The following is a 23217-nucleotide window of genomic DNA, read 5'->3' on the forward strand; positions in this document are numbered from 1 at the left end:
TGCATTCCATATGCAGAATTGCATTTTTCATAGTTGTTGATTTATGTTACCGTTTATATTGTACAACCTATTTAGTTAAGTCATGCTAATAGCATATATAACATGTCTTCCAAGAAAATCTCTATGGCTCTTTTAACAAAATAGATTATATACTGGTATTACGCATTCATTAGTCTAAAATTTAGTGTTAGAAACTGATGCTGGGGCTAAATAGGAAAATAAGTTTAATTATTATGGAACTGCTGCCTGGAATCACAATGTGTATGCTAAACATTTCAAATGTTCATGTTCTATAACTATGAAGACAAAGAATGATTAAAGTTAAACTTTACATCCTGCTATAAAGACATGCCTTCATGCTAAATCAGTTTTCATACCTGGTTCATAGGACAACCTTGATCCCGTGCATTATCCTAGAATAAAAAAAAAATTAAAAAATAACAAAAACACATTTACAATTTCTGCAGAAACTACACAGCTAAAGGGGGAAGAGCTGGATGTTTTTCTTCCTTGTATTTGTTATTTTCAGAATTCTAAATATAGTAGTATAAAAAGAGTTCATACAGTGTGCTACTACTAGTGACTAATACAACAAAGAAATCCACATTTTGATACAGAAGTGTAGGTATAAGGAGACTTACTTTTCATATAAAATAATCTCATTTTGCCTATAAGAAACCAAGAAATGATAATAGAAGATTCTGATCATTTAAATTACCCTTCAGAGAGGGAAAAAAAAAAAGGCATTTTATGAAGGCTTTGAATGGTTTTTCTGTTTGACTAAAATAAGATGTTGTGTGTATCAGTACATTTGGGCCCATTTATAAAAATTTCAGTGCTTGAATATTAGAGAAGGATGATTTAATACAATTACTTGAGCAGATTTTTATTGTTGCCAGTATTTAGCTTTAGAAAATGCATGTTTCGGCCAGAACAGAAGATTAAAAGAGATTATCTGTTGCTATTACTGCATTTCCTATCCTCTTTTTACCAGTCTTTTAAATAAAGAAAAGACAGCTTTGCTGCGTGTCAAGAATCAAATGGCAGCAGATTTGGAGAGACTTCTAAATGACCGTGAGGTAATCTTCCTCTTTCAGCATTACTACCATAAGTGCACTTTTTTGCTACTGGCCCTTAAACCATGGAGAAAAAAATGGTTTACTTTGGTTTGATTTGTTGGGGTTTTCTTGTCTGTGTCATTTTCAGGAACACAGGTGACCGTGTCTGTTGGGTAGTGGGGAGGGTCTCAGTTGTACTCTCCATTGTTGAATTCTCTGATAATTTATTGTCTCTGTTGTTCCTTTTTTTTTTTTTTTTTTGCCTTGAACATTGTTTGGCGATTGCAAGCGTTTAACAAGAATCTAGATAAAGACAGTGACATTGATACACATGTAATCTGCAAGGTCTACATGTGCCAAAGTTTGCCTCAGGATCTCTCTCTGCTCCCCAGTCCTTGTAGCCAAACATTGGACCAAAGCATTGTTCAATTCATTTCCTATACACTCTTCTGGATTCCTTTTCAACTCCACAATAGGGGTTAGGGAGAGGAGACAAGACGATATAGTTACACAGGTTTCCAAGGAGAGTCAGGGTACTTTTTAATGTACTTACCTGAGTTTCATCTGAGCAAGAATCAGGGTGCTACTGGACTGGAATAGATCTAAAAGTACGCAGAATTGTGCCGTTTAGGGAACCGTAAAGGCTCTTGTCAAGATTTTTATGTAAACGATCTTAAGAGACCTATATGTCATGGCATATGAGAGAAAATCTGCTTAAATGTCTGAAACAAAGGATGAAAATAAATGAAGTTTACTGCAGAAATCTGAGAATGTGAATAATATCACAGAATTTTGTGAAGCTAAAGAGTACTGAAGATATAAAACCAAAAGCTGATCTAAGCAGCTGTTAAATCTTCTCCCAGAGCTGCTGAACGATTTGGCAAGGATTTGCAGAGAAAATACAACATTAACAAATCAGGAATTGTGAATATGAGGAAAAACAGTGCAAATTATAAACACAGAATGATGGGTCCTAGCTACTCACTCACCTGTTCAGAAAGTGGTTGTAGAGGTAAATCAGTAGTTCTCTGACATCTTTCTTTTCTCTTCCTGGTAAGAGAAAAGATGGAGAGATTCCTTTCAGGGAAGCTACAACTCCCCTAAATTACGCTGTCAGAGATTGGATTGTCATTCATTTTAATACATTATATTCATGAAAAACTGACTGTCCACCCCGTGAAGTCTCAGTCCACCTCCAAAACTGTTTTTCCTCATCTCCTTTTCATGCTATTTATCACATTCCCTTCTTAGATCAGTAAACTAAAATCCCTGTCATTAATTTGTCCAAACTAGTTTCTCTCCCAAGCACTTAAAAAACTACCTTTTGTTGGAACCAAAACGAAACAGTGTCACTAACAGCAGAGTCCAAGTGAGCCTCAACTTCAATGAAAACTACTAATTCTGTTTGCTGAGTTCCAAGCCAAACTAATCTATGATTTAAATATTTCTAGATCGTTTATAAACCTTACCATTATATTCATGCTTTATCATATCCTTATATTAATGATCTGAAAAATACTCTGAGGAAACGTGACATAATTGTATAAACATGTAACGTTTTTTCCAATATGAGAGGCCCTTGGCCTAATTTCAAATTAATTTCTTTCAAAATTTCCTGTTTCTGCCCTTTCTTTCCCAAGCAGGGGTGCTGCCAAATAGTTATGCTCACAAAGTAGTCACAACTTGGGTGCCTAGTTGTAGTAATTTCATATCAATGAGCATGCATTGCAGCTGATTAAAAACAGTAGAAAGTGATAAAAGAAAAATTTTACCGTGTTTTCTAAGAAAACGATAATATTTCTAACTTAAAGCTATGCAACATTATTTCCACTACAAAATCCACACTGTATTAGCCCTTGTAAGTCCCCTCATAAACTGTTCCTGATAGGCAGCAGTTTGCTTCTTTGTGTCATTTCACCATTTAAAATTTTAAACTGTGTTAAATGGTCAAGAAAGACTGGAGGAGGAAGGCTTGATGGAAAAAAAAAAGCGAATGCTTGAGTCTGAAACAGATTTCTTCAATGTTCTTCATATGCTGAATGTTAAGAAATTGAACAAATGTTTCCATTTTACATCTGTTAAAAATAGGACATACTAGTCATACTGGTTTTGTCAAACAGTGATAATGTTTTTTAAAGATACCTGTGCAGAAAAGGATATAAACAGTGAAAAAGAAACATTAGAAGTTGCATGTTTGAGAGAAGAAGACTATTAAATGCCAGTACAACACACAAAAAAATCTACTAAGAAACAAAATATAAGCTAAAATTGTTTCAGGAAAACGTTTGAAAAGATCAGGTAGCTTTTGTGTTTGTGTGTAGGTTTAACTTTCGTCACTTCTGTTTATTCCTAATGCAGCCTTTTATTTTCTACTTCTAATGCAAAATTCTTCCAGTAGTTTTACACTTTCTGATTTTCTCTAAAAGGCAGTTACCTCATGTATTGAAATCTTTGTACAGGATAGTGAGTTAGTCTTTGACTATTACTTCTCTGCCATCTTAATAAAAGATTTAAATTTGCAGTAGCATCACAATTTTCCAGTAATTATCCTTGCTGACAGAAATAAGGAATACAAATTTTCTCACTTCAGGTTAGTAAAGAGTTAATTGCATTTAAACAGTTTGTGATTTAAAATAAAACTGACATGCAACCTGTAAATACAGATTTGTACAATTTGAAAAAAAAAAAAAAGATGAATTATGGGTTTATGTGTTTGGTATGTGCTATCATGTAACAGGGTTACTATCAGCCTTGTTCAGTCATTGCACATACTAAACTGTCATGTCTTGTTAGGAATTGCCTTGTTGCTCTCATGTTTGCAAGTGGAAACATTAGAATTCTTGAACAGATAAACCAAAGATATTCATAGTTAAGATAAAATGAAGTTTAGGTATGTTTAAAGTAAATGCTAAAAGAACAAGCAAAATGCCAAAACAATGTTAATACTGTCTTCTAGCAACATGTTTCAATAGGTGTACAGTTCTGACTTAAGGTGTTCCAGCCTGTGTGGTCTCAGATTCTATTAACTCTTTTTAATGGCATGTTAGAGTTTGAGAGGTTGGAAGGTTTTATTTGTTGGGGGTTTTTTTATCTCTTTGTGATATCAGCTACATTCATAATGCTGCTTTGGAGACAATTATAGCATTTTACACACTTTTTAAATAAAGAACTTACATTCGTGATTAATCTCTTTTCACAGGTTTTAATTTTAGAAGAAGAAAGTTGAAAGTTATGCTTTGAATCTTGGAAGAACTTATGTAGGATTCTTACATGAGCTCTTTCATTACAGGAAAAAATTACACTAAATGTTAATGTCATAAAATAGTTCATTATTTCAAATTATACAGACATCTAATTTGATGATGAATCTTATATTTTGCTGTAGGAAATCAAAGTGAAAACTAGTTATTTGATTAGGCAAAGCCTTAAAAGCTTCTGTCCACCCATAAAGGAGAAAAAAGGAAGGTTGGGGTTTTCTTCAGTCTATAGTCTTGGCCCAAATTCTGAATTGTTTCTTGGCCTGGTGCTTCCTTTTTTGTCTGAATTAATTAGGAAATGAATGTGGAAAATCTTTTAATCTAGTTTTGCATTTAGATCACTGAGAATCAGCTGGTAAGGTAAAATTTCTTGCGTACTTCATGCGGTTAAATGCAGACTTTCCTTTTAGAGGTAGTTCAGTGGCATTATCGTGAATGATCAGTATCCAGGATGATGCTGAGATCATGTTGGAGGTTCATAATAAAGCCTTCCCAGGACCCCTTGTCTTCTTTGAGTTCTCAGACGGGTCTGGGGTGCACAGTATTCCGATACCATTTGTACACCCTTTAGTGCAAGACAGCGAGTTAATGCAGCCAGATTATTCAGTTGATTTTAGAATATTTTATATGTTTTGACAAGGCATTATTATTTAATTCTTTTTCCAGATCCATCAGAAAAGGATAAAACATTGTTTGGAGGAACATTCTCCGTTCTCATTTTAATCAGCTGAACTTTACACTGTTGACACTCAACTAAACCACACCAACCCCAAATTGTAGTTTTGATTCTTCCCACTAACTAATCAACTGCATGACCTGCCCTCATCTTTGGAACTTACTGCCCACGTGTCTTTGTATAGTCAGGGAAGAACAAGTTAGAAAGATGTTGCTTCAAAGGATAAATCCAGATGAAATTATACATCATGCCTGAGTTGACCCAACAGCTATAACACTGCCTTACCCCTTTGCACCTGATTCTCCTCCTCCCTCCTCCTGTTGCACCAAGTCTGACACACTTCTAATGCTGCAGCAGGACCATTCAAATCACTAAACAGAGACCTAACCTGGCCAAAAAAAACCCCCTACAAAACTGTGTTGCTGTCTGTTAAGTTAGCAGTTTGAATGATCTTTGGAAAGAGTCCAGCAAAGGGGGGGGGGGGGGGGGGGGGGGAATTATATGTCAATATTACTTACCTGTGATAAAGAGGAAATTTTGTGCCCAAAACTGTATAGAACACCAGCTTCTGTACCATTCTTTGTCTGCATCCAAAGATTATCCTTTTGTGCTGATAAAGGGCATCTATAACTTAAAGGCACTGAAATGCAGTTCACTGTTAAGTGCTAAAGTGGGATGAATCCACCAAATCTTTTTGGTGAAGCTCTTGATACATGATTCCTTTTATCTTGTTTGTTGGTTTGTTGTTTTTTTTTTTCTTTCCGACGGTCAGCCTTTGGCTAAAAGAAATATTTACCATGAGCTCTGTGATCTTGGCAATTCCACTGCCTTTCATGCTTGATGCAGTTGTTAGTATTTTGTAACATCAGAAGTGCAATTCTAGACTTTATCCCTTGGCTTTCTAACTCCAGATGAAAACTTGGAAGGGCAGTCTGTCAGCAGTCAGATTTTTGGCAAGAAGTTTCAGTAATAATTTCCTGAGGTTACATTTAAGATGTTATAAATTTGCTATGCTTTGATGTATAGCATTGTACTATTTCTTCAGAAATTTAAGATGCAGATGTGTCATAATAAAACCAATAATGTGCACAATTAAATCTATTTTAGCTTTTCCAATTCAAACAGAGTGTAGAAACTGAGTTCTAAAATCTTGAAAATTAACTAGCTGGGCTTTGTATTTTTAATGTGAAGTTCATAATCCACTGGGTTTTGGGAAAGAAAAAAAAAAACAGAGCAAGTGGAACAAATTGAGGTTTTTTTACATTTCAAATAGATGTACTGTAGACCTTAAAGAATGAGACAGTGGTGTAAGAGACACCAATGGAAGACTTTAATAGGTGTTATAGGTGTTCCTTCAAGTCCTAAGATCAGGTTCTGTTTGTATGACTATTTCATTTACACTATTTTTTTAACTGCTTGAAATCACCAGCATGTGATGCAGTCTGGCAATACAGTAATTTTTAACGTAAAAAAGTAAAACTAATACTGTGAAATCATTTTCATAAGAAGTAGAAGGGTATCATTTATGACATAAATGCTGCAAATTCAGATTCTTTACAATAGGCATTAATTTCCTACAATGCAGCTGTTTACGCAGACATGATTCTTTATCAGCCCATGAATATTATACACCCAGTAAGAAGATATACAACCTGCTGATATTTTATCTGCTTTACACATCTGTGCACTCACCGTACATCAGCAGCTGTGCATACAAGTGATAGAATGTAAACTTGCTGAACTAGTCACCTGCCTTATTGACACATTCATGTGTTACTGTGCCAAAGCTCTTCAAGTGAAGCTAGCAACCAGAAACCAGGCCCTGGCTGTCCGTTAGGGGACAAAATAGAAAACATAATAGTAGTTTAAATAAACGTGGTTGATATCAATCAGTTAAATGGCTGCAGACACATGGAGTTTGATTGCTATTTGTTTACTTAAATCCAGTTAGCTTATGTCAGTAAATTGTTGTGTCACTCAAATTGAGTGTTAAATCTGTCTAAATATGTGTACCTGAAATGGTAGGAATCTTCAAGTAGATCGGTTAACCATTGCAAGCTCTTATTCTATTTAAAACATATTAAAGTATAAAAAATTCTTAGTGAGCTGTTTGTGCTGAAAGTAGTCTGCCAGGTTAATATTAAAATGCTAATTGCCTGAGTGACTGTTATGTTGAACTTACATTCAGTTGGCAGGTGAGGAGCATTCCACATGTGATGTATAACTCAGCATTTATGAGTAAACCTAAAGCTTTTCCTTTAAAACCATGTAACTCCCCTTCCCAAGTTTTCACAGTTTCTTATCAGTATGTCAAAATAATCCTATTTATTAACTGGATATTTCTGTGGCCTTCACCACTCTAACTGAACACCTGTCTCACAAATATTGCACCCATAAGTTAAGCAGAAAACTATTACTGTCCCTATTTTGCAGAAGCAATAATCAAAATTAAAAAAAAATGGTACTTTGTCCAAAACTCCCCGTTTGTGGAAGAGGTTAAGAGTTCATTTGTCTTGATGCAGTATCTTACTCCCAGCCATTTTTTGTTTTTTACATGTTTCAGTTCAAAAGCCTGAAAAGAGAATCTTCTTCTTGTTTATTTTTCCTAATGAGACACAAATTAACTCTTTTCTCTAAGTCATCTTATATAGGAACAGATTGCATTTTGGAAGCAGTTTCACAAACAGTAACATTTTCACTTTGTATCATTCTGAGAACTTATATTCACTTTTTAATCAATGTCTCCTAAAAAAGACCACTTTCCAATGTCCTGCCAGTCTCTTAAAGATTAAATCTTAAAAACTTTAAATGTAATTTTAAAGAAGTGTTTATTTAATCTGTAAGATGGATATTTTGTATTTTTTATATAGTATTTTCTGGGGTGAAAAAAAAGATAAATTTCACAACAGGCTGGAGGTCTTGTGTGAGTGAGATTAAAGGTCTAGCTTATTTTGTCCAAGCGAACAGAGGATGTGGTGGGATGCATGAAAAGGAGATAAGCATAAAGCAGTATTGTGTAGGTAACAAGTAAGCACAGAAAAAAAGACAGAATAGGTGAAAAAGATGAAGCTAAGAACAGAAAATAGTTATTTCATTATCTTTAAAATGTAAAAAATCTGACCTATGTTTCAGTTTTTGATAAATGGTTGCCAAATGCATTTTCAAAGTATGTTTAAGATTAGAGAGTGTCCACGTGATCAAGAGGAGAAACAGTTACTAATTAGTCATATTAGGATATGCATAGTTTGTGAAGGGCTCTAAGCGTTTTTTCAGAGCTTCTATAAATTATCAGGCTAAGGTTTCCAAGGATTTAGATAAATGTTTATGAATGTTAGATTTGAAACGTGGCCATATGAATTTCAGAATTCCATGACATTGTTCCAAAATTTTAATGTTCACAGTGTTTGCGAATCTAGTAGTCTCTGTGCTTGCATTCACCTTATGTCAGCATCCTGTACAAAATCCTAGTGCTTCTCAATAGTTATCCTGGTTTTTTGCCCACAAGAGTGAAAGAAAAGTCAAATGTTTTTATTCTTTTTTTCCTTCTTTTGTGGAAGTGCAAGGTGTCCTGAAGTATCTCTGCTTTACCTTACTTTGACCATTCCACTCTATATTACTAGGTTTGCCATTCTTACTTTCATATTGCCTTTGGGGACTGCCCCTCACTGCTAAATTCTCCGTGCCCAGATTTTAATTCCATCACAGCAATGACCTTGAGTATTCCAGATGAGTTTTCAGCATTTCATTATTAGTCATACTTTAAAGTCTGGCTAATACTATCCTTAGCTGTAATTAAGTTACGCTGAAGAAGATTGACTAGGAATAACCTAGGACAGAAAGCCAATATGTTGGATTTAGGAACCTGGAGAGTAGCAACAGCTGCCATCTGCAAAAAAACAGAGGTGGAGAGAAGTTCAGACACTCATAAAAAGCTTTGGAGTCGTAAGGGGGAGGGCAGTACGTGTTTAATCAGGGATGGAAGCTTAGTGGATAAAAGGAGAAAACTGCTTTGTTGGGGAGAGGGGAAGGAAGGGGTATCTGCAGGGGTTGGGAAGACACAAATGAAAAGATGTGATTGGTAACAGGTGCCTTCAAACAATCTCTGTCTCTGCCTCTTCCCCCCCTTTTCTGTGTAAAAAGATTGTACACGATAATGTCAAAATTATTTGTGTTTCTAAAGTGAATGACTTCCTGCTCATCTATGTGCTGCAACTTGTTTTATATAAAAAAATGCTGATGTACAATGCTTAACTCTCTTTTTAAATGTTAAGCCACAGAGTAATTATCATTTTTCTTATGCTACGTTTATGTTCCAAGATTCTAGTTTCTATTAATGTTCTGCATGTTTTCTAAGTAGATTACAGGGACATTTCTGCATCACAAGTAAGCCCTAGAGCTATTCTCAGCTTTAAGCTTGGAGAAGCAAAGTGACATTTACATTGCTAAACGAGTGTAGAGAAGCTTCTGGCTCATTTTTACAAAGAAAAATATGCTCCTAAGCAGTATTTTTCATCTTGTTGTGATCTCTTTTGTTGCTATCAAGCTTTAATAAAAATTGAATTCCAAATAGTACTGAATTTAGGAAGAGGAAGGATTTAACAACACTGATTCTTTTCTTTGAGCTGTATTATTCAGAATGTGTTCCTATTTTTCATATATATTCTTGCAAGAATTATCTCTCTATTTACGGTGGTATACAGTAAGCAGTTGTATACTAATGCAACATATATATGGATTATGGGATGGAATTGGCATGTGTATTTTAAATTATGTGGTTTTGAGAGAGCTAGAATCAAAGGGATAAACTTTTAAACAAGAAATTGTTAATTGTTGATTAGTCTGAAATTGTTCAGATTTTCTCAACATGTATCCCATGTTACATTCTTTTTTACCTGTATTCGCGGTGTGTATTTCTGTCTCATTCTACTGCATATCCAGCTGTGTAAAAATTTTACTTATGATCATTTCATGATAGCATTTGACTATTACCAAGTGGAAAGCGAATTTAAGTACTCTGTAAGAAATAGCAAAGACAGGGAGAATTAAACTAGAATATTACCATCTCAGAAAATACAGTAACTTTTACATAATAATTTATGAAAATAAGGCTGTTTTAACACAGTAGCATGTTAGCATCCGTTTCCTGTTAGGTGAACTTACTCAAGAAAGCATACTTTTTATTAAATGTTGAGTAAATGAATGTCACAATAGCTCAGATTAAAAAAAAAAAAAAAAGTATTTGGAGAATTAGTCCTAGTTACAATTAAAAATATATATTCTGATCTACTATACAAAAGTGAAAAAACCTTAAGAATTTGACATGCTAGTTCTGAATTATGAGACAAATTATTTCCTATTTTTGTTAAGTTAGAGAGGTTAAACTCTTAAGAACAAATTTAAGATACAGCTGAAATAGGCAGAGATTTTTATGTATCTAAAAAGACAGAAGCTGTTCTCTGCAGAGCTCTTCTCTGTAGTCTCTTTCATTTTATTGTTGCCACAGTTCTAATGTGTTCACTTTATAAAACTGGAAGTAGTTTGTAGATTCATATAGTCACAGATCTGTCAGTTCATTTTAAGTTTTTTTATATGCACTGGGATATAGATAACTAGTGAATTAAGTGTAGCGCAGAGAAGCTATCAACATCCTGCATATGGTCTGGCATCTTTCCACCACCCAGTTATCAGGTTCATTTGTTTGATCGGGACATTTCATACTGTCTTCCAGTTTCCAGCTTTAGAGTGTGTATCCATGTGCCTTGGAACACCATATGTGCAATTTTCACACTGGAATTCTTGCTGACTTCTTATATTTCTACCACAGCTGCAATTAGGGTGCGACTATGTCAAATAAACTCTGCCTTACTTGAAGGATTGAACAACGACTTGGGATGTTTTCTTGATTTCATCGGTGGTTGTTAAAATCTTCTTTGAGGTCTGTTATGGATGTAGATTTTACTCCTGATAGGCACAAGCTCAAGGAGTTCCACTGTTGAAGCTGAGTTTTGCACCAGTCATGCCACTGCTTCCTATCCATCTGCAGTCTTAAACAAGGAAATGGACTGACTGACCATTTGCTTCATTTTGCTGTCATGTCAAAATGGCACTTCTGCAGTGTCTTTCTCCTGTTTCACAACTTGTCATATTTAATGTTACTGTCCAGTGTTGTGAATTCATGCTAATGGTGTTGGTCTTTTTTTCACTTCCAGCCAAAAAAGGGAACAGATAATTCATTTCAGGCTATACGCTGTTTTCTGCAGTATGTCTCTAGCAGAAATAAAATTAAAAAAAAAAAACAAAAAAAACCCTGAAGGATAGTTCTAAAATAGTTCCTTATGCGAATTGTCAGCACTTCTGAAGAGGAGACATTGTAGGTACTACTTCTGCTTGAGAGTCTTATTCCTTGATAGTGACACATATGTCTCCTTTCTCTAGTGCACTCCAAAGTTTGAGTACCATACTCAAACTTCAAAGTGCTGTATGCAAGTCATTGCATAGGTTGAAAGGTGGAACCAGGTTCTATTTCAGTCATCTAGCCTGTTGTTGTGCAGAAATATGTTTATGCCAGGAATCCATACAGTAAGCTTCGATTGTGTATCTCCATTTTAACTGGTGAACTCCAGTGCTGCCTAAGAGTACTACCAGTGTAAAGATCATCTGAGAAGTTGCTTGTCAAGTGACAAAGTGGCAGAGATGGATCTTGCCTAATTTTTAAAATATATCATGTAGGTATTTATGTCTGAAAATCATCTAGGGATTTCCAGTCAGAAAAAAAAGTAACAGGCACTATTATGGTGTGATTTACCATAACCTCGTTAAAAATAAGCAAAATTATTATTACATTTGAATTTCTCACCAACAGCAGTATATTGGAATCAGACAAGCTAGTTTGCCTAGGTTTAAATATTATTACTGAAGATACTTAAAAATGCATGTGACAAAATCCAACCAAGTATCCAGTCACATGTTCCAAAGCCAATCAGCGTTCTTACAAAGATCCCTCTCCACATTAGTATTAGCAATTAAATGATACAACTTTATTTTTAGTATACCTTTACTTTCATAAAAGTTACAGTAGGAGTCTAAGAGGGATCCAAGTAAGGAACTGCACAGGACTTTATCATAGAGAGCAGTGTCCTTAGTATTTTATCTACCATCACCTGATAAGCCCCTTAAGCTTGATCCTAGTGAACACCTTGAGACAGACAACTGTGAAGATGGTTCCTTCTGAACCTCCCTGCCCTGCCTTTTTCCAGATTAAGATAATTTTCCCTCAAGAAGGAGATACAGGAAGTAACTATTTTTTTTCTCTGAATCCTCTCTTGGACATTTGTGTAATTGAACATGAACTTTTAATTCTTCACAGACTGAGAAATCATTCCAGGATGTGATCTTTACACTACCAAATGGGTATAATATTCTTAAATGCTGGTTTAAGTTTCTCAAATCAGTATTTTTTAACAAATCTGTAGCTTCAATATCTGAACTCTGTGCAGACTTGTTTGAAGACTACAATAGCTGAATAACTAAGAGAAAACATGCATGTGAAGACAGATTGCGCTGACTTGCCATGAACATGTTTTTCATGCCAGTATGGCTATCTTCCCTCCGTTGTATGTTATAATATATTATTGCGTTTATTGTTAATGTTATTTTAGAAGTTAATGCAGCTATAATAGTCACCAGGCTGTTACATTCAAAGCTGTTATTTTGCTTCCGCATTGAGAAGAGTCCAGTCTCTGGACTCAAGTTGTGGTGCACTAAAAGTCTTTTTGTGAAGCAGTTATTTGTTCAATCCCTTCCGTGCATGGGGGATGTACAGTCAAACTCCAGACTGGATACATATTTTATTTTGAGTTACAGTTTAACCACATGGGCACCATATGGCAGTTAAAGTGAAGAATACCAGCTTTTCAAAGGAGGTCCTGACCATACATGCTTTGCGCTCACAGTACAGGAGACTTACAGATTGGGAGTGAGAATGTACATCTAAAATCATCACTTTAGTGCTTGACTCACAAATTTTGAGAGACCTTAATTTTTTATCAGCATCCTTGAGGGAGAAGACCTCTAGTTTTATCCCTCTTTCATCTGATTTTTTTGATTTTGACAGTGAAATTGGTTTTCTGTGCTATTCTTTTATGCTGTGTTCTTCTCTGGGAACACTTGTCAGTCATCAAAATTCAGTGGTTCTGCCAGAACCTGATACATTTTCTAGGACAGAAATCTCTTCTTCAGCTTCCACAATATGAGTTCTCTGCTTCAAAATGGGGTTACAATCTAAGGTGAAGTTTGCAGTTGTAAATTCATAAATATATGCAATTGTAAATTAGAATTCCTAAGTTCTATATGCAGAGCTAAAAGTAGAATGCCGCTTGCCATGATAAAGGTTCAGTTAACTGGACACGGTATTATCAGGGTCGCTTTTGCTTTAGAGAACATTTACCTGAGTACAGTAACCGTGAGCTTTACTGCATGAGGAAAGAGTCAGATGGATCTGACACCCATTGGCTTCTTCTGTTTAGTGATATGAAAAAGCCATTAAATTTACCATTAGAATGAGTTATCTCGAGACCACATAGGTCTGTGTCTCGTCCTGCTGAGGAGTCCCAACTGTTTGGTTTGATCTATGTAAAGCTTCTTTTCAAGATCATTGTATGGAGATTATTGGAGGTGCAAGACTTCCATGCCATGAGAACCTAAGAACTGACATGTATGTGATTGATTCTTGTTAGCTAGTTACTTTTCCTTTAGACTGTTGTTTTGCATCTGCTTCCTGAGCATGATATATAGATATGTCTCATTAACTGCTTACATAAATTTACATGGTTATTGTAACTATAAATACGCATATATAATGTTAAGTGCTATTGCAAGCTTTTGAGTGCACATAGTGCATATAATCTTTCTTCCTTTGATTATAGTTACATGACAGAGACAGAAAGAAAAAAAAAGTGTATACTGTTGACAAATCACTGGAAAAAAATGAAATTACTATCTTGATACTATACTTGATTACAATGCTTAATGTAGGCATTTCTTTCACATACTTCATCAGTTACATAATAAAAAAGCACCTTCTTATGCCTCAGTCATTTCCCACATGAGACAGTTCTATTTCATTTTGCTTTGATGATGTAAGTCATGGTTTTGTTATAGTAATTAATATTCTATTAATTTTGAATTAGGAAGATGTAAGCTGCTCTTTTGGTATGTGTATGTTTGAGCATGTATCAAGGACATCAAAACTAATGTTAATAGAGTTCCCTTTATAGTATCTGTAATTGAAATGCATTTCTATTTTATATGGCTGCATGCCTTATTTTTGCATTTGCTTATCTTCTAGTTACATTGCTAGTTGAAGGAATCAAACTTCATCCTCTGTATTCCAAAACTGATCTTCAGTCTCCATTTTTCTATGTACTATTTCAATTATCCATAATAGACAGGTAAAATGTATTTTAAATAAACTAAAGCTTATTTTTACTTTTACTTTAAGCTCAAACATCATTAAAAAGTCTCTGAATTTTCTGAAGTATGAGTAAATGAGCAGGTAACACCCTTTTTTACTCTACCTTTTAAAAATGACTTACACTTCTTTGGTTTGGTTCTTTTAACACTATTTTAAAGCTTGATGATTTTCAGTTAGTTCCACAATAACACCAGCATTTAGCCTAACAAATTAGCAAGGTAGAATTTAGGAAATATGCCAAACCAGAAAACATTTTAATTAATGGACGCTGTGGAAAAGACTGCTGTCTATCCCTGGTCTGTATCTAAATAGAGTCCTAGAAACACTAAAGTTGGAAAAGACTGCTAAGATCATTGAGTTCAACCTTTATATCTCCTTCTCTGCTTGTGTATTGGCACACAAAATTGCTTTTGCTATTTTTATCTAAGGTTGTTGGACATAACTTACCAAAAATAAATGGAAATAAGCAAGTAGTTTCTTCTGATACTATTTACAATGTAATACATGTTACCTTACTTCACCTCCTGCTACGTCACTCCCAGTGTTCCTAGTCCATTCATTCTAATCACTCACTTTGAATTCCAACTCCTTTCTGGTTGTGTATGCAGAATTTTCAAGTATTCTTTTATAGTTAAATAATCTTTACTAAATATGAATTATTATCCATAAGTGGAATACAGGATGTTAGATTGCCCTAAAGTATGAATCTCTGTATGTTTTGGAAAACTTACCAAGTAGATAATCTGTGATGTGAAAGCTTGTTCTAAAAACACAGTTGTTTTTAAGAAAATAATTTGATACTTCACATCTGTGTGCAAGGGGAATTATGACTGCACACTGGCTATTCAGGATGAAAGTTGTTTTAGGTGAAGTAGAAGCCTGAGAAAAGTAAGTGATAAAGAGAGTGAGGTGAGAAATGGATTCAGCTTATCACAGCTAAATTTAGGTATCAAAATGAAGGTGTCTGTGGTGAGGTATCTTTCTGTGCTTTATAGTTAACAGGAGCCTAATCAGCAAGGCTAATACTACAACACCAATAGTGTCCCACTTCTGAATGGAATAACTTTCCAAACTACATTGTCTGTAATGGAAAATTAGATTCTTAGCTTGTGGTTAGATACTTATGTTTAGATACCGCAATTTAGGTGTTCTAAGTTCAAGTGAAATCCCATTTGATGTGTCACATACCTCATTTCTTTGATTTCTGGGACTTGAGCTGGTACACATAGCAACCTCCTTAACAGAAATTCATCACGTAGCTGTGGACAGACTTCCAAAATATTTAATAATATAGTCCCAGATATAGTCCCTGATACTTGTTTGTATGGGTGACACTAATTGTATATAAGCACTGTTTTTGTGCTGGCTACATAGGTTACTTTTTCCCTTGTGTCATCTTAACCCACCTTTTTTTGCCAACTACATTGTTTTCCATGTATCTGCACTGCCATGTCCCCACAGAATGTTGTGTAAGTGGTGAGTGGGTGCTTGTGTTCCCATAGTTTGTGACAGTGAGACCAAAGGTGTAAAGCCAGCCCAGGGAGGAGCTGGGTAAATCCACTCAGAGGTGTTGGTACTCACAATCCTCCCAAGAAGAATTTCTGTCTGGCTCTCCAAAGCCAAAGCGCTCAGACCTGGAAGCCTCAACACAGTGACACACAGCTTGCGTAGCATGGCTTGTATGTCCAGGAGCCAGCATGGCAAAGACCAAATACTTCCCCAGAGAAACTGGGAAACACAGAGCTTTAGCAACACTGTTTTCTACAGTGCACCGGGTAACTGAAGGGAATACTGTATGTAAACAATTTGCACAGCTCTGCCTGGACATAGATACATGGACTTGACACAGTAAAAAATAGAATTTTAATCATCCATTATTTCTGTTCACATCTTCCTTTACTTAGTGTATCCTGAAACTAGTATATGTCCTTTTCCACAAAAGATTCTTCCCATCTCCTTTGAACCCTCTACCTACTTTCTCCTTCTTTCATAAGGTCTTGTTCCCACTGGAACAAGTTCACATATTTCTGCTAAGTACAATCTCCAGAGCTCCTTTTTCCTTGCTAGCTTTCTAGACCAACTTGCTGGATTTGGGGATTGGAAAATACAGAATCAAGGTAGCATGCCAGCAGTAGCAGATACTCATGACTGTATGTCTGGAACTTAAAAGTGGAGGTAAGAATTAAGATTGTGTTCAGGAGCAGAGAAATCTAAAGAGATGGTTAAAATCACTGCCGTTCAAGATAGAGCTTTGTTTTCAGTATATCCTTTGTTGAAAACAGAAAAACTCTTGCAAATATGTTGGGGCAATTTTCTTTCATTGTTTAGCAGTACACATACCAGTAATTCTATTGGATTCAGTGTTTCTTGTGCTATTTATTTCGGCAAGTTTCTTGAGGTCTTTCTTGCTAAATGTGGAGGGGGTTTAAAACAAATATTAAGGCAACCTTAGCTAAATCCTCATGATAAATTTGGCTGTGATGTCAAAATAGCTTCTTCGCCCCACTCCCTGTCATTCCTTCCTAGAGCTTCACATTAGAGAATCCTCCTGTCACAAGGGAAGCCTGTGTGAGAGCTGACTCTCCAGAGCCTATTCCAAGTCTGAAAACTGACAGTGCTGTCAAGTACAGGACAGATTCTATTAAGTAGAGAAGACTTTAAACTGCCAAGGGGATCTTGACACAAGAGAATTTGACCCTACACATACAAGTTTCAGCTCTGTTTCTGGAATAAATCTGTGTGACAGTTTTCGGGATTTGCCTTGTTCAAACGTGCAACTATTTGGTCCACAGAATAACACAGTTTAAGTATAGGAACACCATTTGCTAATGTCAAAACGTTGTTTATGTACAATTTAATCTCCTGTGATGGTGTATTTATTTGCTATATACTTGCTTGAGTTATTTTCATCAAGAAATTCTGTCTATGTGTTGCTTTGGCAACATCTTTGCAGAGTTTACAACTTTGAAAAACATGTTGGCATCAGCTATGCAGTCCTTCTAAACAGCTGCTCTGCAGTCATGCTGTTTCAACATGCCACCACACATGGCTGAATTATGCAAATAGTTAATATTAAATGACCGAGATACAAGAACAATTTGTACACTCGATAAAGCTGGTCTGTGGAGTGTAACTTCCATTCATGTAACTGAGTTAGTGTTCGACAATTTAAAGGCTTCAGCATGTTTCTTTGAATTTTGTTTCTTGTGTATTAAAGGCAGCAGTGGACAGAGAGAAGGTATATGGCAGGAGTATTTTAAAAGGCTGAGGGGTTTTTTTAGTTCATTACTAATAATTCAATGAAAATAGAATGTGCATCAATGTAATTTTCCAGCAGATACTAAATAGGTAAGATACAACAAGTATTTGTCAATCAGCTATAAACACAAATTACCCTTTTCTGCTTGAGAGATGGAACAGAATGTTAATTACATATAAGGCTAATATAGTAATTGTGTTGCTTATTGAAGACAACACCATTTGTAAAAAGCAAGCAAACAAAAACATTAATATTTTAAAACATGTAAAATCATCTTAAAATTTAAATTGAAAGGCTTTTGTACTGATCTCTCTGTTCTAATTTTACAAAAATGAATGCTCTAAATAATACTACTAATAGTAATTATAATAATGCTTTAAATTCTATAACTTATTTTATAGTAATCATACCTATTACGTGGGGTGGAGGGAGAACGTTAGGAGATAGGTGTGGTGAAAGATGACAAAGGAAGATGTCCAGTTGAAGTCAGAAAATGCTATGTTTTTTCCTTTCTCACTCTACTGTACATTTGAGTAATCTGTTTTGTTCAGCCAAGTATTAAGGAAAGATTACATTTTTAATTCAAATAGTTTTCAAAGCAAATTACTAGGTTATCCAAAAAAAGGCTACATTTCTATATGCTCTCCTTTTTCCACACTGGAACTTTCATTTTTCACAGAACTTCTTTTCCATTCTGATCCTCTTTTTGCTGTATATCCTCTAAAGGTTCTTCGTTGATTTTTCTTTTCTAATCTGGATATTAAGAAATATTCCTAGTTATGTATTTATAAAATTTCTGTGCAAGACCTAGTGCTCAAAAGTACAAGTTGTCACAGTCATTCAGATTAGATTTGTATACTCCCTCAGCCTGAGAAACTAAATGCAAAAGAATTCTTTTAAATAGAATGGAAGTCTAAGTTAAAAGAGATAATGTGCTTCTTACTACACAGTAAATGTTCTCTTTTACAGCCTTTAATCAGGACAAAAATTGAGTTGTATAAATCCTCTGTGCCTATTTTATTTTCTTATTTTCTAGGGTTTAAGTAATAATCTTACTAATTATAGCAAATATATATTCTTTTTTACATTTACTGATGCATGTTTGGTGAATATAAATTTATTATTAACAAAGCAGTATTTATAGGTTCAAATGTAATTTAACTGAATAACTTACCGTTGTTCTTTTGTGGTTTTATAGGAACTAGCCACAATGAAGCAGATTATAATTGCTCTACATGATAAACACTGTGAACAAAACCTACCTCAGTCTCATATTGATGTAAAAAGTGCAGCTGGAAAAAAAGCAATCCCTCTGGTAAAAGTGCTGCCAGAACATGAAGAAGAAAATATATTTACACCTAAGCCAACATTATTTGTAAGTATGATGATAAGAGCAAGTGCTAAAACTTCTGATGGTTCTCCTCACTTTTTAAAAAGAAAAATGTGGATTCATCCTTAAGGGAGATGGGTATTTAATTAATTAATTAATTATGGAAACAGTCAATGTTGAGGAGAAAAATTGGAGTTTGTGATGTTTTTTAGCTATTCGGTTACTCTCTGTATCTTAAATTCACAGCAAACTAGGTCTTTTTTTTTTTTTTCAATACCATTGCTATATTACAATACTGAGTGGCTAGCAAGATTTTAGTACTTACAGGGATTCACAGACTATGTATACTAATTTAAATCCACCATGATTTTGTATAAGTGGAGTTTGTGCATATCTATATTGAGAAGCAGGAGCAAGGATATAGGTGTATTTCTGCATACTTGAATTGATGTATATTGATGTGTATGTGTCTAAATGTATATAAAAAATAGAACACCAGTATTGATATCACTTCTGTTGCTAAGGAAGCCTGATGTTACAAAACCATTATAAAACCGTTTTATTTCTGCAGAAACTAAAAGCTTGAATTTTAATATTTGAAGTGGCCCACTTCAGATGTAGTGCCTCTGGTATTGGAAAGCTTCATGAAAATGGTTTAGAAGTTTCTGACTATGACTGGTCTGAACTGATAGATTCAAGACAGCCAAGTTGCAATGCTGAATCACAAAACAAATCACAACTCCTGTTTACAAACTTCATGATGCTACCTTTTTCTGGGGTGGACTGTGTGTATCCACACTGCATAGCATATGTGCTGATTTGGTTCAAAGAGAACTCTTTTTTTTCTTTTTTGTCTTTTTTTGTCTTTTTTTTTTCTTCTTTTGTCCTTTTCTTTTTTTTCCTGGTAGAGACTTTAACATACAGTGTCTTAAACAATACTGATTTTGTAGTGTAGCACACCACGTACTGGGGTTATAACGCAAAAAGTAGGAAATGGTAGCAACTCTGGGACATGATGTGAGGACATTGGGGGATTTTAGGAGTTCAAATTTTGCTTGAATTGCATTATTAGACTAAACATGGGTTTATCCAGTGCTGTCTCATCCATAGTCCTTTTGGCAGTGCTAAATCGTACTGCCCAAACTTAGTTTTTGATGAAGCTATTTAGTGATCCGAAACATAAGCAAACAGTTTGCGTAGATGATCCAGGGTTTCAGTGAATAATCTGTCCTGTCCTACTTAGGGATATAGAAACTGTGTAACAATCCAGAAAAACTGCATTTACATTAAGAAATTGTAACCAGTTTCTCTGTGAAAAACTCTAACCTTTGCAGACTTTGGAGTAGGGAACTGAAAATGGGCAGATGGCACAGGTTTTCTTCTTAGATAGGAAAAGAAATCAGTTGTCCTTAGAAAATCCTGCCAGTTTAGGTCAATTTCTGGAATTCTAAAAGCTTGCACAGATAGAGCAGATTTGTTTTTGTAACTGAAATCTTCAAAATTAATAAAGTAGATTTTTAACTTGAATGCTTTTAAAGTCTTGGAAGAAAGAATGAATAGAGAGCAGTCAGAAAAGGGAACTAGAAAGAAACAAGTTTAGGGACAACAGACTGAGACAGTGCTCACTAACTCTGGAGATTATACCCAACCCTGGAAGCAGAGTAGTCCTTACCTTTTTCTACCTCCACTTGATTAGTTTCATTTCTATTAAAATTTGAACTATTTTATTTTAAACAAACCACCACTGAATTTGCCACAAGCAATCCTGACTGTATTGCAGTAACCCATAGGATTATGAAGACGAGGAAAAGTTCCTCACAAATCATTCTCTGCAATTAAAATACCTTCTACAGAGTTAGAAAACTACTGTATTCTTTTATTTCCAATTAAATTTTTTAAAGAATTTTATGCAGAATATTTTATTTCTGCATAAAGTGTTGGTCAGCTTTGGCACACATAAGATTTCTTTTCTAAGATCCATTACTTTCTCAGCTGCAAAACACAGATGATTTTAATTCAAATGAAACCTATTTATGGCACAGTTGATGCTTGTTTTCATTGTGACAGGTATTTCTTAAAAATTATTTCATTTTCACTGTGTAATCTGCTTTTTGTAGCCTGGAAATAGGGAGGTTTTAATACCAGTATGTTGTAATAGTAACTTTAAATGTGTAGTCTTGTTTTTGATATTTGCATTTAAACAAAGAACTCAACTGTGAACTACATAGGAAGGAGGGAGACTTGTGTAGATTGTTTAAATTGTGTAGATTGCATGTTTTTATTCTGTTCACTGTCTCACAACTAAATGTTATTTCTTTTACAGACAAATAAAGAGGCACCTGTATGGTACAAGAAACTGCAGAAGAAAACATCAGCATAGCATTTTTCCAAAATTATTCAAAATAATCCTTTGGAGAGCTTTTCATTAAAGAAAGTTATTTTCACCATAATTATGCCCATTTTACTATAAAAGCAAACAACTGTTTTGGTTTTAACTGTTTCTTTTTTAGCTTTCAAATAATGTTATGCTTCATAAAATAATTTCTAGATCTGTCATGTGAATAAAATGTGTGAAAAATGATGCATGCAGTAATTTTTCTAACATTTATTTGAATTTTAAAAGATGAATAAACATTTGTGTGTTGTACACATTATAATCTGGGCAGTTACAGGACATATTATTCAGAGTGTTCAAATTAATGCATGTTTCAGCCTTCTTATGTTGCTTTTCCTGGACCCTGTGTTTCATTCCACATTCCTTGCAACTGTTCTGGCTAATGGAAATTTTCAAAATATACATACATTAGTATCAAACTATATTGTACTTTCTGTGAAGGAAATTCATGTCAGCTGGGAAAAAAAATTCTTACTGGCCTTGATTTTTAGTTTATCACTTGATGTCATTTCTACAACCAAACAGGCATTAAAAATACTTTGAAGAAGCAATAAAATACATCCTACTTATCAGCACTGATACTTAATGGGCTAGACAGTAGTGTAGTTACATCAGTGTAAAAATAAAAGTAGAACCATGATGGGTGAGGACTGTAGTGGTAATGGGGAAATGGGTAAGTTACTATATTTAACTGTATGAAAATAAGCCCCAAAGTCCAAGAACACATTGTTTATTCCACTCCACTATCTACTTTGACTTTACAAAAGTTCTCTAATTTTTCAAAGCATTCTTGACTGCATATGGTACATTTCTATGTATAACATAAATATAGCTCTTTTAAATACTGCATACTGAAAATATTGCTCAGCTTTCATTTAAGAGAAAGATCCTCCTTTCCTTTTTCCTTGACAATATCTCATAAATTGGTTGTTTTTCTAACCTGGACATGAACAATAATTATTTACTATGTAATACTGATCTATATCAAGCTTATGATTCCCAGATACATTTTTCTTCATTTTCCAAACAGTTGAAGCACAGCAGTACTTCCTCTGCTCCAGGAAAACTTCAGTTTCCTTTTTTTTTTTTTTCCCTTTTCTTGTTCTGAGAGAGCAAGGTAAAAATGCTGGCAATTTCTCATGACAGGTTTAAAATTATCATTCTGAGTGAGGGAGGCCGAGTGTGTAGACAGAGGTGATAATCTTTTATTAGACTAACTGCTGTTCAGTGGGGAAGAAAATCAGACAAACTTTTGGGCTCACAAACCTTCAGTACAGTCATTTCTGAATAACTGGTTTTCTGAAGTCGAAGTTTTATCTAACATCTATTGTTATGTGACTAGAATCCTTAACTTTCATTTCCTATGAAACAGCTCCCATATGCAGATAGTAGATTATGTAGATATGATTCAGTCCCTAACTGAACTTTTTATACTATTCTGTTTGTCTGTTATCAATGAATAATTAATAAATTGTATTATCTAGAAGGACTGTGAGCTTTTTTAGGCAAGATACTGGTTGGAATCTTAAGTATTTACAATTTGTTTTCCTATGGTATCTTTACAGAAAAATTGGTGAGATACAGACTGTAAGGTGGGTGACGCACCCGCCTGAGCAAAACATGATCAACAATGCCATGTCCTGCTGGAATATTGTCATCCCTTGGCAAGTTCACAGGCAATACCAGATTTGAGGGAGTAGTCTATACGCTACTGGAATGAAAGGTCTCAGAGGATCTCAACAGGCTGGAAATTGGATCAACAAGAGCTGT

General features: G+C 34.8%; 1 protein-coding gene across 3 annotated transcripts in view; it reads left to right on the forward strand.

Annotated features, from left to right (window-relative positions):
• Positions 1-22291, forward strand: part of PIBF1 (progesterone immunomodulatory binding factor 1) — a 106190-nt gene extending 83899 nt beyond the window's left edge. For 2 of the 3 annotated variants that reach the window (XM_066176276.1, XM_066176275.1), the window contains exons 16-18: positions 995-1079; positions 18921-19097; positions 21376-22291. In XM_066176276.1, coding sequence (XP_066032373.1) covers positions 995-1079; positions 18921-19097; positions 21376-21432 — 319 coding nt within the window. In that variant the 3' untranslated portion in view covers positions 21433-22291. Of the gene's footprint in view, positions 1-994; positions 1080-18920; positions 19098-21375 lie in introns of those variants that run through there. The other variant, XM_066176277.1, reaches the window with a different exon arrangement.
• Positions 22292-23217: the final 926 nt, after the last annotated feature.

This window comes from Chamaea fasciata, unplaced genomic scaffold (assembly GCF_029207755.1).
Source record: "Chamaea fasciata isolate MVZ Bird 193981 ecotype frontalis unplaced genomic scaffold, bChaFas1.0.hap1 SCAF_2, whole genome shotgun sequence".
Classification (NCBI taxonomy): domain Eukaryota; kingdom Metazoa; phylum Chordata; class Aves; order Passeriformes; family Sylviidae; genus Chamaea; species Chamaea fasciata.